The 17,081-nt window shown below is 40.8% G+C and overlaps 1 protein-coding gene across 1 annotated transcript; it reads right to left on the reverse strand.

Moving 5' to 3' along the window:
* Positions 1-15,647: 15,647 nt before the first annotated feature.
* Positions 15,648-16,652, reverse strand: LOC111141523 (serine peptidase inhibitor, Kunitz type 4). The gene is made up of 2 exons (XM_022494134.1): positions 16,538-16,652; positions 15,648-15,829 (listed from the first exon to the last, which is right to left on the reverse strand). The coding sequence occupies exons 1-2, from the start codon at positions 16,650-16,652 to the stop codon at positions 15,648-15,650; spliced, it is 297 nt and encodes a 98-aa protein (XP_022349842.1).
* Positions 16,653-17,081: the final 429 nt, after the last annotated feature.

Here is a 17,081-nt window from a genome sequence, read left to right on the forward strand (position 1 = left end):
AAGGACTTGAAACCTAGTCAATGTGTGGAGGCTAAGTGTCTGGTGTTGGCTGGAGTACATTCTCCACAGAGTAGAGAAAGGTCAGGGCCAGAGATTAAAGTAAATAGAATCTGAAGATGGTAGTTTCATGTTTTCAACAGGCTCAACATCTTCGCTGCCCCAGGTCATCAACTCCTTATCTCTATTAATAAAGACAAGGCTGAGTAGTGGCTGGGCTGAGTGGGAGAAGCCCTAGGCTATGATGGAGAAAAAATATGTTCCAGAGTGTCGATTGCCTTGAATTCTTCCCCTGTGTGTTCAGAAGAAGGGTTATCTGATGACACTATTATTTCAATATTGGGTTCCTGAAGTTTCTGTATAGTCATGTGCAAGCATGGGAGTGAATGCGCTGAACTGCAGGTCCCCAGGGAGAGGATAAAATGTTCCATTTCATTGTGTGGGGTCTAAGACATTAAGTGAAAATGTAACAGAGTAGAAAATAGTGAGGGTCATTAATTCCCTCCTTTGTCTAGTAAAATCCTATGAAAGAAGGATACTTGAGAAAAGCATAGTACCTAGAGTACCTGGTGAACCCATTAGAAGTCCATCAAAATAAGGAAGGAATCTACATTATGAGATGTATGAGATTATGAAAGGACCCCAAAGGCATAAGTGCATTTTATGAGCAAACAAATTACACCACCAGCCCATGAAATACACTCTTCTTATTGTGTTGTGTTTGAAATCCACCCTTATGTCTTCAGGAATTCCCAAGACCATATGGGTAATGGTGAAAAAATTGTCTGGTTTGTCCAATCCTTCCATGATTAGTGTTTTAGGACAATTGGAGATGAACTGCTTAGATGTTGACAGCTCCCGTGCCCTGAACAACAATGAGGAATGGGAATTTTCTCAGTGGGCAGAACTTGGGGAGATAGCCATCTCTATCCACTTTACCTGGAAGCAAAGATAGACTGATTGATTGATTTGTGGACAGTTGTAATGGCCTGCCTGTATTGCAAGGGTAGTAGAATACGTAAGATTAGAAAATTGGTGAGAACATGTTTTAGGGAAGGGAAAGGTAAATGGAATTTCATTATGATATGTAATCATTGCTGAAGAGTAATTTGTTCAATAAGTGGACCCATAATATGAGACCATTCATGCTCCAGGTAACTGTTCATTGAAGATGCTCAATATAGAAGATATTTCTGATAGTAAAATGGGAGCAGATATATCACTTTGTAAATGTCATCATATTCTTATTTATTTATTTATTTATTTATTTAATGTCATCATTTTCATGCTTGAGCAGCCCATCACTTGGTCAATAGATTCATGGAAGTCATAGTCATTGTGTTAAACATGAAAGTCATGCATATATTTACCCAATGAGACTTCCAACTTCTAAATGTCCTTTTTGCTGTGATACCAATTCATTACTGTTCTACAATAGGACCAAATAGTAGGTCACTTGGGACATTTCTTACAGGTATACTGCTATAATAAACCTAGACTTTTTTATTGTGGTAAAATATATGTAAGATTTACACTTTAACCACTTTTAAGTGTAGAGTTCAGTGAATTGCCTACATTCACATTGTTGTATGACCATCACTACCAAACATCTCTAGACCTTTTTCATCAACCCGTTAGACTTGCTTTTTTCTCTTCCCATTATATCTTTGTCAATACTAACCTTAACAGACTGAGTGAATGTCCTATAGTCATCCTAGTGAATAATATTATATTGTTCCTGACCATTTTAGGAATCTATTTCCCAAAACACAAAGTAGGGAAATATATTAATGCCCATATATTCACTTACTGTATGTTTTCCCATCTCTAGAGGAATCTTGTCTTGCTCAAAGTTTCCTCCTATATGCTCATCTCCTATCTTATGAGACCAAAAAGTGGGGGGGAAAAACTAAGAAAAAAGACAATAAATGAAAGGTACAAAATAAGATAGTATACATAAACCCAAATACAGGATGCAAACAGCCATGCTGAACAAATAGTAAAAGAAGGAAATGTATCAGGGCGCCTGGGTGGCTCAGTGGATTAAAGCCTCTGCCTTTGGCTCAGGTCATGATCTCAGGGTCCTGGGATCGAGCCCCACGTCGGGCTCTCTGCTTAGCAGGGAGCCTGCTTCCCCCCCTCTCTGCCTGCCTCTCTGCCTACTTGTGATCTCTGTCTGCCAAATAAATAAATAAAATCTTAAAAAAAAAGAAAGAAGGAAAGGTATCTATATTACTTTCAAACAAAATATAATTCAAAAAGATTATTATACAGTTTCACTCACATGTGGAATATAAGGAATAGTGCAGAAGACCATAGGGGAGGGGAGGGAAAACTGAATGGGAAGAAATCAGAGAGGGAGACAAACCATGAGAGACTCTGGACTCCAGGAAACAAACGGAGGTTTGCAGAAGGGAGGGGCTAGGGAAATGGAGTAACCAAATGATGGGTATTAAGGAGGGCACGTGATATGATGAGCACTGGGGGTTATACACAACTAGTGAATCATTGCATAATTATATCAAAAGCTAATGATGTACTATATGTTGGGTAATAGAACTTAATAAAAAACATTGAAAAAAAAGTAAAAAAATAGAACTCAAGGCTAAAAAATGCACTGAAAAGGATGATGAGTCACATTACATCATAACAAAACAATCTGGAAGAATACAGAATAGTCACGAATGTATATAATCCTAACCACATAGCCATAAGATAAATAATGGAGAGAAACTTAGCATGTCTGACTCGATATTGCTTCTCTTTCTCTTGCTGCTGTGACCTAGAGATGGGAAACTTTTGTTTAGCTCTACAGGGAGGGTTGTTCCAGCTAAGAGTGGCAAAAAATTGCCCTTTCCCAGAGCCTGCTCTCACTCAAGGAGATAAACAAGGGTGTACAGACATGACTATACTATGTTTAAGACAGGAACAACATGATCAGGTTCCTGTATACAAAGGTCATCTGGCTAAGGACAGAGAAGTGACATGAGCTTCCTCAGGTGATACAGATGTCTGTCACGTTTTGACTCTAAACCCCTCCCACTTTTCCCTTTCGCTAACATAAAAGAAGCTCAGATTTCATGCTGAGGGGAGATGAGTCTTTAGGACAATAGTCCGCCATCTCCTTGGTTTGCTGGCTTTCTGAATAAGGTCCTTTCCCTTGCCCCCAGCTTCTTGCCTCGTGACATATGGGCCTGTCCTGCAATGACTGGAAAGAGCTTAGATTCAGTTACAGATAAACAAACAGAATACTGACAGAATTGGGCCAATTGGCAATCCAACTCATAATGTAAGATTTTTAATGTATCTTTATGAGAAACTACAAGACCAATCAGACAAAAGTTCTAAATAATGTAAACAATTTTATTTTACATATATACAGGTATCCAAAAATAGATAACATAGATAACATATCATTATCTAATGATAATCAGATTGGAAGATAATGCAAACTCTTGTCTGAGCACCACACCCATATGTTGAACTCTCTATTGAACATATCCACTCACCTGTTTTGGATAAGCCTTAAGTACATCCTCCCCCAAACCAAGCTCATGATTTTACACCCTTCCCTTATCTCCTGCCAGGACTCTTACACGTGTTAGTGATTGACACAACCATTTACTTAACCAAGCTTACCTGGGAGCCATCCATTACCTCCCTCTAATGCATATCCTCATGATCCTGTCTGATGCAGGAAAGGTTGGGGTTTGGAGGTATTGGCCAAGAAAGAATTCTTGAGATGTCTTTGGTGCAAAAAGGTGATTTTATTAAAGCATGGGCCAGGACCTGCCTGCAGAAAGAGCTGTGCTGGGGTTGTGACCAGTGACTGATTATATATTTTCAAGTTGGGAGGGGGTTAGGGGCAGCTCAAGCCTCCAAGGTATTTTGGAAACAAGGTTTTTAAGGTCCTGAGGGGGCTAGCTATTGTTAGGAAAAGGTTATTACTGTTTAGTAAAGGTCTCACTCAAAACTTTTCTGATATATTATCTGTGGGCCACATGCTTGGAGGATGATTGCCAACATGAATCTTGGAGGGGGGTAGAGATAAAGGAAGCTTTCAAAGGAATTTTTCTTTAAATTAAAAAAAATTTTTATTAACTTATAATGTATTATTAGCCCCAGGGGTGCAGGTCTGTGAATTGCCAGGTTTACACTTCGCAGCACTCACCATAGCACATACCTTCCCCAATGTCCATAATCCAACCACTCTTTCCCTCCCCCTCTCCCCCGGCAACCCTCAGTTTGTTTTGTGAGATTAAAAGTCTCTTATGGTTTGTCTCCCTCCCGATCCCATCTTGTTTCATTTATTCTTTTCCTAGTCTCACACCCCCCATGTTGCCTCTCAATTTCCTTATATCAGGGAGATCATATGATAATTGTCTTTCTCTGACTGACTTATTTCACTAAGCATAATACCCTCTAGTTCCATCCATGTCGTAGCAAATGGCAAGATTTCATTTCTTTTGATGGTTGCATAGTATTCCATTGTATATATATATATACACCACACCTTCTTTATCCATTCATCTGTTGATGGACATCTAGGTTCTTTCTATAGTTTGGCTATTGTGGACATTGCTGCTATACACATTTGGGTGCACGTGCCCCTTTGGATCACTACATTTGTATCTTTAGGGTAAATACCTAATAGTGCAATTGCTTGGTCATAGGGTAGCTCTATTTTCAACTTTTTGAGGAACCTCCATGCTGTTTTCCAGAGTGGTTGCACCAGCCTGCGTTCCCACCAACAGTGTAGGAGGGTTCCTGCCAAAGGAATTTTTATATGTTAAAATAGACTTGCAAGATTCTGAGGGGTTGGGCTAAGATTGCCTCTTGCCCTTAGCAAAGTATTAACATTGAGTCAGCTGAGTTCCTAGAGAAATGTCACTCTGCCTGTTTCAAGGACTTGTGAATGGGTTGTAAGTAGTAAGGGAATTTAATTTTTTCTTTTGCCTTTGTTTCCCACATCATTGTCTATTTACTTACAAAGCCTTTTAATTTTAAAGACGGTTCCACTGTGTTCACGTCTGTTCTGAACAAAAGATTCACCACAGCCATGTTTCAGTTTCGAAAAGGAACAAAAACTGTTATTATTATTATTATAGAAACCTAATAGAAGCAGAAAAGGAAAGAAATCTACACAGAGATGAGGGTAATAATAGGCAATAAATGGGAATAAGGCAAAGTTAAATCAAATTGGGTACTTATAACATTCAGTGTCGTTAGTTGGGGGAGGCCTGGCGGAAACAGCCAGGCTGGAGTCCTGATTGAAAGGCCTGGGTAAAGCCTCTTCCCCTCAGGGGAGACTTCCAACTGACCATCCCATAAGGGCCATGTTTATAGAGCAAATAACAGGGTCTGTAAACATTTGTTCATCCATGTGAAGTTTGGAGGAAGAAATGGTTCTATGTTATCATGTTTTTGTATTTTCAAGGAGCCTGGGCTGTGTGTGTCCTGCCTCCCCTCCCAGATTCCATTCCTGGGGGCCAGCCCAGCCTGGAGCAGGAGCAGATGTGAGACAAGATTTGTGGTTCTTGGTGTTCAGAACTGAAGGGCCGGTTCTGACCTAGAGGCCAGAGAATGTGTTTTATTTTATTTTTATAATAGATTTTATTTATTTATTTGAGAGAGAGAGAGCAAGAGAGAGAGCACATAAGCCGGCAGAGAGGCAGGCAGAGAGAGAGAGGGAGAAGCAGACTTCCCACTGAACAGGGAGCCCGATGTGGGGTTCAATCCCAGGACCCTACGATCATGACCTGAGCTGAAGGCAAACACTTAACTGACTGAGCCACTCAGGTGCCCTTATTTTATTTTATTTTTTAAATTGTTTTTATTTAAATTTAATTAGGTTAACATATACTGTATTATTAGTTTCAGAGGTAGAATTTAGTGATTCATCAGTTGCTTATAACACCCAGTGCTCATTACATCGAGTGCCCTCTTAAATGCCCATCACCCAGTTACCCCATCCCCCAACTCACCTCCCTTTGAGCAACTTTCAGTTTGTTTCCTAGAATTAAGAGTCTCTTATGGTTTGCCTCCCATCTTAATTTATTTTTCTTTCCCTGCCCCTCTGTTCATCTGTTTTGTTTCTTAAATCCCACATAAGAGTGAAATCATATGGTATTTGTCTTTCTTTGACTGACTTATTTTGCTTAATGTAATATACTCCAGTTCTATCCACATGGCAAGATTTCATTCTTTTTGATGGCTGTGTAATATTTCGGTGTGTGTGTGTGTGTGTGTGTGTGTGTGTGTGTGTGTGTATGTGTGTGTGTGTGCCACATCTTGTTTATCTATTCATCTGTTGATGATATCTGAGATCTTTCCATAGTTTGGCTGCTGTGGACATTGCCACTATAAACATTGGGATGCACTTGCCGCTTCGAACCTCTATGTTTGTATCCTTTGGATAAATATCTAGCAAGCAGTTACTAGCTGGGTTTGAATATTAAATAACCAGGCTCCCAAGGTTATTAACATAGCACGAGTCTCACAGATGGCATTTCTTGGCCTGCTTGTATACATGCAGGTCAAGGTGGGCAGTTATGAGGGACAAATCACAGAAACATCTCCCATATAGAACAACTTCTCTCATCTCTACTTATCCCTCTCCAGCCCATACTATGGTCATTCTGCTCTTGGGTGTCTGCCAGAGCTCTCAACTGTCACCCTGTCTGTGTGTGCATGGACTGTCCGCCTGGCAATGGCACAGTGCTCCTATGTTTTATCTCAGGTGTGAAGCTGGTTTTCAAAGCTCCAAATTTTAGGGACCACAGACCAGCACTGATCCTCTGGGGAAGTATCTTGCTGAGCTGTGGCTGGTACTGGTTTGTGCCAGAAAAGCAGTTGCACAACTGTGCAAGGGTTTGGATTTTATGGGAAAACATAGCTTAAAGCTGGCATCCAGGTTAGCTGCCCTCAGCAGGTGTCTTTGCTTGTAAGTTAATGAATGGGACGGTGCAATGGTGCCCATTGGCTCTTTTGTACCCTGAGAGGCAGTGCTTCCCCTCCCAAATGCACTCCAAGAAGGTGAACTGTCTCTCCCAGCATAACCCAGGGGATCCTCAGAGCGTGTTGTCTGCTTCCAAGGCCTCTGCTCTCCTTCACAGGAGCATCAGTACACCTGCCAGCCTCCACCTGGCGAGGGTGCAGACTTCCAAAACTTTAGTCTTGTTTTCCCAGTCAACGGTTTTATTTTCTCAGTCAACGGTTTTGGGGAATTGTTTTTTTTGAACAATCCCCTGCATGCTGTTTTTTCTCTCTCTCTCCACTCTCTGTGATCAGGGCTCCCTCCCTTCCACGGCACCTGTGAGTGTTTTCTCCCCCAAATCATACCACTGCACGGGCTACCTTCCACGATGTAGCCTCTTTTCTCCCTCTAGTGGTGTAGTTTTTTCTCTCCATTCTCAGCCTAATATCCTGGGTGTTCAGAATGATTTGATAATTATATAGCTGTGTTCGAGGAATGAGGTAAGCATAAGGTTCTTGTCCTATGCCATCGTCCTAATTCTTCTCTTATATGGACTATAATATATATATCCAAAGGAAATGAAAACCAGATAGCGAAGAAATATCTGTACTCCCATGTTTATTGCAGCATTATCCTCAGCAACCAAGTTATGGAAACAACATAAGAATCTGTCAGCAGATGGCTGCACATAATCTTTATCCAGGCAGACGCTTAACCGACAGAGCCACCCAGGTGCCCCTATTTACTTTCATTTGAATGGGCCACACTTTTGTATTTCTTTGTATGCTTTGTGATTTCTTTTCTTTTCTTTTTTTAATTTGACAGAGAGAGAGATCACAAGTAGGCAGAGAGGCAGGCAGAGAGAGAGGGGGAAGCGGGCTCCCCACTGAGCAGAGAGCCCAATGCGGGGCTCGATCCCAGGCTCCAGGATCATGACCTGAGCCAAAGGCAGAGGCTTAACCTGATGAGCCACCCAGGCACCCCTGTGATTTCTTTTTGATGCAAACTGGAATTTTAAACCTAATGATGTGGTAACTCTGGAAATTAGATTCTTTCTTTCCCAGGGTATGCTATTTTATTTTGTTGTTGCTTTTGTGAGGTTTTATTTATTCGCTTTTTAAAAAAAATTAAATTATTTCATTTTACTAAAAAATTTTTAAAAAATATTTTATTTATTCTTTATTGGAGAAGTGTCTGTTCATGTCTTCTGCCCATTTTTTAAAATTTATTTTCAGCATAACAGTATTCATTGTTTTTGCACCACACCCAGTGCTCCATGCAATCCGTGCCCTCTCTAATACCCACCACCTCGTTCCCCCAACCTCCCACCCCCCGCCCCTTCAAACCCCTCAGATTGCCCATTTTTTGACATGATTATCTATTTTGTGTGTTGAGTTTGAGGTGTTCTTTATAGATCTTGGATATCAGTCCTCTGTCTGTACTGTCATTTGCGAATATCTTCTCCCATTCTGTGGGTTGCCTTTCTGTTTTGTCGACTGTTTCCTTTGCTGTGCAGAAGCTTTTGATCTTGATGAAGTCCCAAAAGTTCATTTTCGCTTTTGTTTCCTTTGCCTTTGGAGACATATCCTGAAAGAAGTTGCTGTGGCTGATGTTGAAGAGGTTATTGGCTATGTTCTCTTCTAAGATGCCCTTCAACTGAATAGATAAAGAAAATGTGGTCCATATATACTATGGAGTATTGTGCCTGCATCAGAAAGGATGAATACCCAACTTTTGTAGCAACATGGATGGGACTGGGGGGATTATGCTGAATGAAATAAGTCAAGCAGAGAGAGTCCATTATCATATGGTTTCACTTATTTGTGGAGCATAAGGAATAACACAGAGGACATGGGGAGATGGAGAGGAGAAGGGAATTGGGAAAAATTGGAGGGGGAGATGAACCATGAGAGACTGTGGACTCTGAGAAACAAACTGAGGGTTTTGGAGGGAAGGGAGTGGGGGGTTGGATGAACCTGGTGGCGGGTATTGTGGAGGGCATGTATTGCATAGAGCACTGGGTGTGGTGCATAAACAATGAATTCTGGAACACTGAAAATAAATTAAAAAATAAAAATTAAGAAAAAAGAAAAAAGTATTTTATTTATTTGACAAAGAGATAGAGAGAGAGTGCACAAGTAGGCAGAACAGCAGGTAGAGGGAGAGGGAGAAAACAGGCTCACTGCTGAGCCTGATGTGGGGCTTGATCCCAGGACCTTGGGATCATGACCTGAGCCCAAGACAGCCACTTAACCGAAGGCAGCCATTTAACTCACTGAGCCACCAAGGCACCCCTATTTGTTTTCTTTTTTGATTGGTTAGGCTGTCTTATGCTGAGGAACAGACTTAGATATAAACTTAAGGTATTCTCATGTTTTATTAGCCTTTTCCGGGACATGCATGGTCACTTTTAAATTTCCCCATGTATATAGTTGTTTTTGAATTTTCTGGTCTTTATTTTTTAACTTTTTGTAAAAATATTTTTAAAAAGATTTTATTTATTTGAGAGAGAGAGAGAGAGAGAGAGAGAGCACAAGCTGCAGGAGTGGCAGGCAGAGGGAGAGGCAGAGGGAGAAGCAGGCTCCCTGCCCAGGACCCTGGGATGGTGACCTGAGCTGAAGTCAGAGGCTTAGCCAACTGAGCCACCCAAGTGCCCCAGAATTTCTAGTCTTTAATGTCTGGCTCCCATAGGCAGAAAAAGAGGAAGATAAAGGGAGGGGAAAAAGGCACAGGCCCCTTAAACACTGGGAAATTACTTTAGCCCGGGGGGGGGGGGGGGGGGGGGGGTGGGGGGAACTTGCAGTAATAAGAGGAGGCACTTCTTTGTGTGCATTCTGTGAGGGGAGGCAGCAGTCAGATGAGGGACCAGACCATATATCCCTGACATTGGGAGGAGAGCTATCCCTGAGCCACTGGGTGGCTCAATAGGTTAAGGGTCTGCCTTCAGCTCAGGTCATGATTCTGGGTCCGGGGGTCAAGTCCCACATTGGGTTCTCTGCTCAGTTGGGAGCCTGCAACCTGGCTGTTGCAAGCTGTGTTTAAGCTGCTCCAGGAAAATGTGCTCAGCTGCCTCCCAAACCCATGGGGGTGGGGAATGTGTAGCTGCTTAGAGTGCTAAGAGCTGAAACTGATTGAAATTAATTGCAGTTACCCTCCAAGCCTTCCTCTGGAAGTCGCAAACCTCAGTAGACTCCAGTCCTGAATACAGTTATATCAGACATACTCCGTCAGTGCTATTATTGTTGTCTAGGTGGGGAGGTCCTGGTGATTCCTACTCTGTCATAGTTCCCTACCTTAAATTTTCATATTTTAGGATTTCCTTATTTTTTTTTTAATTTTTAATTTTAATTTTTTAATAAGCGTATAATGTATTATTAGCCCCAGGGGTGCAGGTCTGTGAATCACTAGGTTTATACACTTCACAGCACTCAACATAGCACATACCCTCCCCAATGTCCATAACCCCACCACCTTCTCCTTACCCCCCCTCCCCCAGCCCCGGCAACCCTCAGTTTGTGGATTTCCTTGTTCTTTCCTAATATTTCAAAGGGCTCCTCTACCTAATCTACTGTCACTAATTCAAACTTTGGCTGTTTCCTTTATATTTATCTCAGTTATGGTGTCATTTAGGTCCCCTCTTCTATTTTCCAAATCCTGTTATTTTTTATTGGTTCTTCTCTGTGAATATATGTTGCTGCTTTAACATATCAATATCCACTCTTAACTAGTTGAGAATATTAATTATTTCATTTATCTCTTCGGTTAATTCTGGGTTATTTTCTATTGGCTATTTGGCTTGTTGTTTCTCTTTGTTTAGGTGTTTGTGACAAATTTAGTTGTGATCATTTGTCCATGAAAATGTGAGCTTTCTTGCTTTTATTGTGTATGTTACCCTTGAAACAAACAAACAAAATTACCAGTTACTTTACCAGCAAAAGATGGGCTTATTGAGGAATAAAAGAAATTTGCAGTCCGAACAAACAAGCTATGGTCAAACTCTAGGCAAGTTTGGGGAACAAAGGAGAGGTATGTTTTCATAAGGAGAAGAGGAGTCTGTTGGGAAGGCTGTTATAAACAAAAAGTCTATTGGCGTAAACTGGGAGTTCAAAGTATGGTGGCTTCTCATTGGCTGAACTGTTGCCTGGAGGGATAAGGAAGGTGTTCTTTCCTGTGGTAGAGTAATATCCACCTGCAAGGTCAGGTTGGTCTCTTCCTGTTGGGTCTACAATAGACTAGGAGCCCTAACTCCTCCCAATTCCATTTTAGTGATGTTTCTCATTACTTATTTTCATATGCATGTGGTAGATGGGTGTTTGGTGGGGTAACCTGCATGTCTTTTGGTTGATTTAAAGTCACTGGGTGTGGTTGCATAAACAATGAATCTTGGAACACTGAAAAAATAAAAAAAATAAAGTAGGTGGTGGAAAATTCCAGTTAAAACTCCACAATGATACAATCTGGGCTTATTTATACCCATTTGCTACTTCCTAAATAGTACTTTTCTTCTTTTTCCCCCCACTGCACTTGGAACATATCTATATTTCTGCCCTACATGTGTTTCCTTCTCAGGTTTTATTTTTTCCCTTAGGTTTTGGCGTCCATCCATCAGGGTGTATAGGAAGTAGAAAAACTATAAACTCTGTGTTTGCCTCATCCAATTACATGTGTTTTTATACACTTCTTATGATAGCTGGGCTCTGGAACCACCATTTTGTTATCTCAGTTGCACTTGTACCATGTAGATGTTTTTGGTTATTGAGCAAATAATGATAGATCCAGATTTTTGTGGTGGGGAGAATAACATAACTCAAAAGCCTTCATCCAACTCGTTCTTTTACTATTGGTGCCCAGCAACCTGTCTTGGGCATCTCTTTAATTTTCTCACCAAGATAACAGTACCCTCTTTCGTCAAAAAATTCTTAATCTTGACTTTAGTTATTCATATCTATACATCTTTTTTTTTTTTTTTTTAAGAGGGTGAAAGAGCTCGAGTTGAGGGTGGACAGAGGAAGAGAGAGAGTCCTAGGCAGGCTCCATGCTCAGCACAGCGCTGGCTAGGGGTTGACCTCACAACATTGAGATCATGAGCTGAGCTGAGATTAGGAGTTGGATGCTTAACTAACTGAGCCACCCAGGTGCCCCCATATACCTTCTTTTTACTTGTCTGGTTTTTCTAGGATTTGGCTAGGAGAGGAAGCAATCAGGCTGTGGGAATATGTTATTTTATCCCTGAAAGTCTGTTTATTTCCAGGATGCCCAGCCCTGTGACTCACAACAGGAAAATCTCAGAACTTCCATTTACGTTAACCAGGCGGGTTAGCCTAGTCCTTATTATTTCAGGGTTCATGGTATGTCTCCAGCAGCTGATTTGGTTTAAGAATAATTTATAATTCCCAGGTCTTCACCAAAGTTGGAACATGCTAGAATTTGGGCTTCACTTGTTCAGAATAAACCCTGTTTTGATGATAGTCAGATCTTGAAGTAATCAGAGCTCTTGCAGAAAATGGTCTCAATTTAGATTAATTTTCCTATTCTTAAGATTGAGAAAAGACAGGCTTGCCTGTCTAGTTACAGGATCTCACTGGTTTATAATGTCTCTGATGTTGGCCCTAGAACCAATAGTCCAGGATGCATTCACAAGTGAGGGATTGGACTTGGTCAATAAGATAGACAGGGAAGGTATGACAGAAAGGGATGCTTGAATAAATTCAGAGATGAAATGGTTAGGCTGTGTGTCCTACAGGTGAGAAGGTCATGGCCATGGTGAACCTTGTAGCATTATATTCAGACTTGGCAACTAGTGTTTGGGTGATTATTCTCTTGGTAGCTAAAACACAGTCATTGGATTGAAATGGAGGGTTTACAGAATCCTGACCTGAAGCCATTAGTACTGATCAGAAGTTCTTGTTCTCATAACATCCTTATTTGAACATTTCTACTTGAAAGATAATCTTTTTAAAGAAATTTATTTTATTTAAATTCAATTAATTGACATATAGTATATTATTAGTTTCAGAGGTAGATTTCAGTGATTCATCAGTTGCATATAACACCCAGTGCTCATTACATCCATGTGCCTTCCTTAATGCCCATCTCCCAGTTTCCCCATCCCCCCACACAACCTCCTCTCCAGCCACTCTCAGTTTGTTTTCTATAGTTAAGAGTCTCTTATGGTTTGTCTCTCTTTTTTTAAAAAATATTATTTATTTATTTATTTGACAGACAGATCACAAGTAGGTAGAGAGGCAGGCAGAGAGAGAGAGAGGAGGAAGCAGGCTCCCCACTGAGCAGAGAGCCCGATTCGGGGCTCCATCCCAGGACCCTGGGATCATGACCTGAGCCGAAGGCAGAGGCTTTAACCCACTGAGCCACCCAGATGCCCCTTGTCTCTTTTATATTTCCCTCCCTTCTCATATAATCCTCTGTTTTGTTTCTTAAATTCCACGTATGAGTGAAATCATATGATAATTGCCTTTCTCTGACTTATTTTGCTTAGCATAATATTGCTGATGAATTGATTTCATTTAACCAAATTAACTCTTTTAGTTACATGAAAGATTAGGCACTATTATCTTATACTGGTAGGCAGAGAGTTATACAGAAGTACAAAATGTACACTGAGGGCTGACTACATATGGAGAACTATCAATAATTATGAGAGCTGGTTAATATTTCTGAATTATTAAGTCTGACAGCATAATCCTGCCTTCTGTGTTGTTTAGTCTATTGATACCAGATGCTTAATGCACAGTAAAATATGACAGTGTAATAGAAGTTAAGGCTGTTCTGCAAAAGAAAGAAAATTACTGTGTGGAATATGAAATGAAGCAGGCAGAAGCTGGAAGTTAGAATTGGTTTTAAACAAAAGGGTGGCTGTATGTCTGAAATGTATTAAACTTCAAAAATTATTGTACCTTAAAAAAAAGAAATGGAGGGGCGCCTGGGTGGCTCAGTGGGTTAAGCCGCTGCCTTCCGCTCAGGTCATGATCTCAGAGTCCTGGGATCGAGTCCTGCATCGGGCTCTCTGCTCAGCAGGGAGCCTGCTTCTCTCTCTCTCTCTCTCTCTCTCTCTGCCTGCCTCTCCATCTACTTGTGATCTCTCTCTGTCAAATAAATAAATAAAATCTTTAAAAAAAAAAAAGAAATGGAGGGTAGTTTTTCCAGAAAGACTGAGAACAGCCAAGTCAAATTTCAAAGATTGAGGTACTAAACAATGTTTAAATAACAACTTATTAATACGGACCAATTCAGAAGGCTAGTTAAACTAACTGGGGCTCCTGACTTGGTGGGCATGAATCAGGACACATCACAAAGAAACATTTGTTATGAGTACAAGGACACGTCATGTGAATGTGAGGTTCACTTATCAGTTTAGTTTCAAGGGCAAGGAGCATGGGTTTAGTACCTTGGTTCTACGAACTAGCTCAACCTGAGAAGGGAGGTGATATGAACCCATTCAGATCTAGCTTGTTATGCCTGAAACATTATGTGCACATATGAGGAATGGTTCAGGGGTGAGGAGGCGATGGGACCAGCTGAGATTCAACTCTGGTTAAGACAGGGGAAGAGACTTTCAGAGAGTAGGGAGGGCTGACACAAAGTTGCTTTTATTTTAATGGTCATCCAGTCATTTCTCAGCAAAGAGAGAACTCATGTCAGGAAAATGGCAAACAGCTGGAAGTTTCCAGGATTATGGAAATATTACAAAGATTTAAAAATTGGCTTGAATTTTCTTAAAACAATGTTTCAGAATGGTGCATCAACTCTAACCTTTTGGCTTTTTTTCCCTGTAACAAACAAACAGACAAACAAACAAACAACAAAAAACAGATCTGTGTTAATAGATTTTGGAAAGTTTCCCTGGATTAATTTAAGTCATTTTTTATCCCAGGGGAAGTGCAGAGATGCCATATCTTTCAATGTCCCTCCTGTCCCATTGATTAATCTCCTATTCTTTCATTCCCTTAAAACTTAGTCATTTCTACTATGTGCCAGGCATTGCAAAAATGCACTAGGGATATTAAATAAATAAAGCAAAATTTCTGTTTCTGAGTTACTCCCAAGGTCACTTTCCATTTTACTCTCCTGGAAATCAGCCATACAAAAGCCTTGTTAGCCTCCAAGGTCCTTCTTCTAGTTCCAGTGACTGGGAAATGGCCAAAGTGTGAGCTGAGAGCTTAGTCGTATAAAACAGCATGCTGCTATGGAGATTTCACAAGTCTGGGATTAAAAGGGTTGGGTTTGGGTGAACTTGTGAACTTGTAAAATGGTCAAGCCCTTGGTGACTATCAGATCTGGTTAGAAACCTTGCTACATCGTATAATGTGAATTTGGGCCAGGTAGTTACCTCCACTGGACTTGGTTTCTTCATCTGCCCACTTTAATGATAAAAATATCCCTTAGGGTGATTTAAATTTTAAATTATACCAATATATGTCAATTGCTTAGTGCAGCACCTGGCACATGGTAATTATTTGATAAATGGTGACTACTATTTTTTCTTTGGACTTTTGATTTCCCAACTGGAAAATGATAAATGATCCTGAGATCCAACTCAACTATTAAGCTTTTTGTTGAGGAGAATCTCCCTCTTTCCATCCCAAATAAGGAATCTTAGGATCTCAGAGCCTTTCCTTTTCCTCTCCCCCAAGGATCAAGGGCAAGATGGGATTCCTTACGTTATTTTGTACTCTTTGACACAGGCTATGTCACATTCTATTTTAAGCTTGTAGTTATTAAGGTTGCCATTACATCCGGAGAAGATAAAACTTTCACATCTTTCAGAGCTTTGGTTGTAGAAATATCTGAAGTGAATTTCAAAGCAGCTGCCAACATCCATATCCATTTTGCAGGGATCTGCATGAGAGGTTCCCATTGAGTTAGGGAGAATTAGTTAGAACTCAACCAGAGATCTTGCTTTACAGGACCCTTAAAGATTCCTCACATTAGTTTGGAAATGGGTGGTAAGTGGTTGAGTGGCTTGACCAAGGGCATGCATTTGCTCAGTGGCCATGCCAGAATTTGGGGTGTCTGACTCACAGTGTAGACTGTGCCACCTCTTGTGCTCCAGAAGCAATGAGCCTGTACACATTACCCATGGAAGAAAGCTTCATTATCCTTCACATCTACATTGTGAGCTTCTGTAAATAAGGACCATGGGTTCAAGTGTTCTCTACGCACCCAGAACCCAGATATTGAAAATGCCTCAGTTTGCTCAGTTTCCAATCCCCTTTTACTCTCCTCTCAGTACATATTCTTAAATGGTCTGGGATCTTCGAAATTTGTCAGGAAACCCCTAGTTCAAAATACTTCTGGTTCTTTGGAACACCTACAAAAGACACCCCCATCTGGAAAGGACTGATTTGCATCATAGTTTGCTTTTTCTTATCAGACATCCACAAGAGCCCTAGAGTAAGTAATGCCCATAGTCAAAGGACTAAGAGTCTATGGGTATTAGCATAAAAGGAGGACCTTCCTGGACCAGCTGGATATCACTTTTTTTTGGACAATTTCTCCCTCATTCATAATTGGTCTTTGCATTTATTTTTGGCTTTAAGTTCATACCTTTGAGGTCTCCACATATCATTTCAGCAAGTCTAGCAACACCACCCATTAATGGGGTAGTCAGCAAGAGGAAGATGAAGAGCCCTAGGAGAAATCCCAACTCAGCAGGCTTCATGATGCCACAAGCAGGAGGTAGGAGAGTCTTGGTATCAACTGATGTTATATTTTGGGCTTGATACTTGAGATGGCTGTGCCCACTCACCCCAAGGGCTAGGACTGGGCATTACTAGACATTGAGTTGAACAGTGAATGCTTGAGTACCCAGCCATGAAGCTGAAGGTCCCAGGCCAGTTAAACTCTTGACAGTGAGTCCCATGTTCATCTAGGAACCACAGAAATGAAAGGATCAGAACTTCTAACATAAGTTTAATGATGGAGGATAGAATGATTAAAGAATTAAAAAAGAATTGCTTCCTTTCCTCTCTTCAACCTTCCACAACAAGGAAGAAACTGATCCTGGTGAAACAGGAAGAATGTAATAAGAACAATAGTAGTAATGATAGTAACTAACCTCTATGGTACTTCCTTCATGCTAAGCACTATT

The sequence above is a fragment of the Enhydra lutris genome, unplaced genomic scaffold (assembly GCF_002288905.1).
Source record: "Enhydra lutris kenyoni isolate GAN:26980312 unplaced genomic scaffold, ASM228890v2 scaffoldscaffold6, whole genome shotgun sequence".
In the NCBI taxonomy this organism is placed as follows: domain Eukaryota; kingdom Metazoa; phylum Chordata; class Mammalia; order Carnivora; family Mustelidae; genus Enhydra; species Enhydra lutris.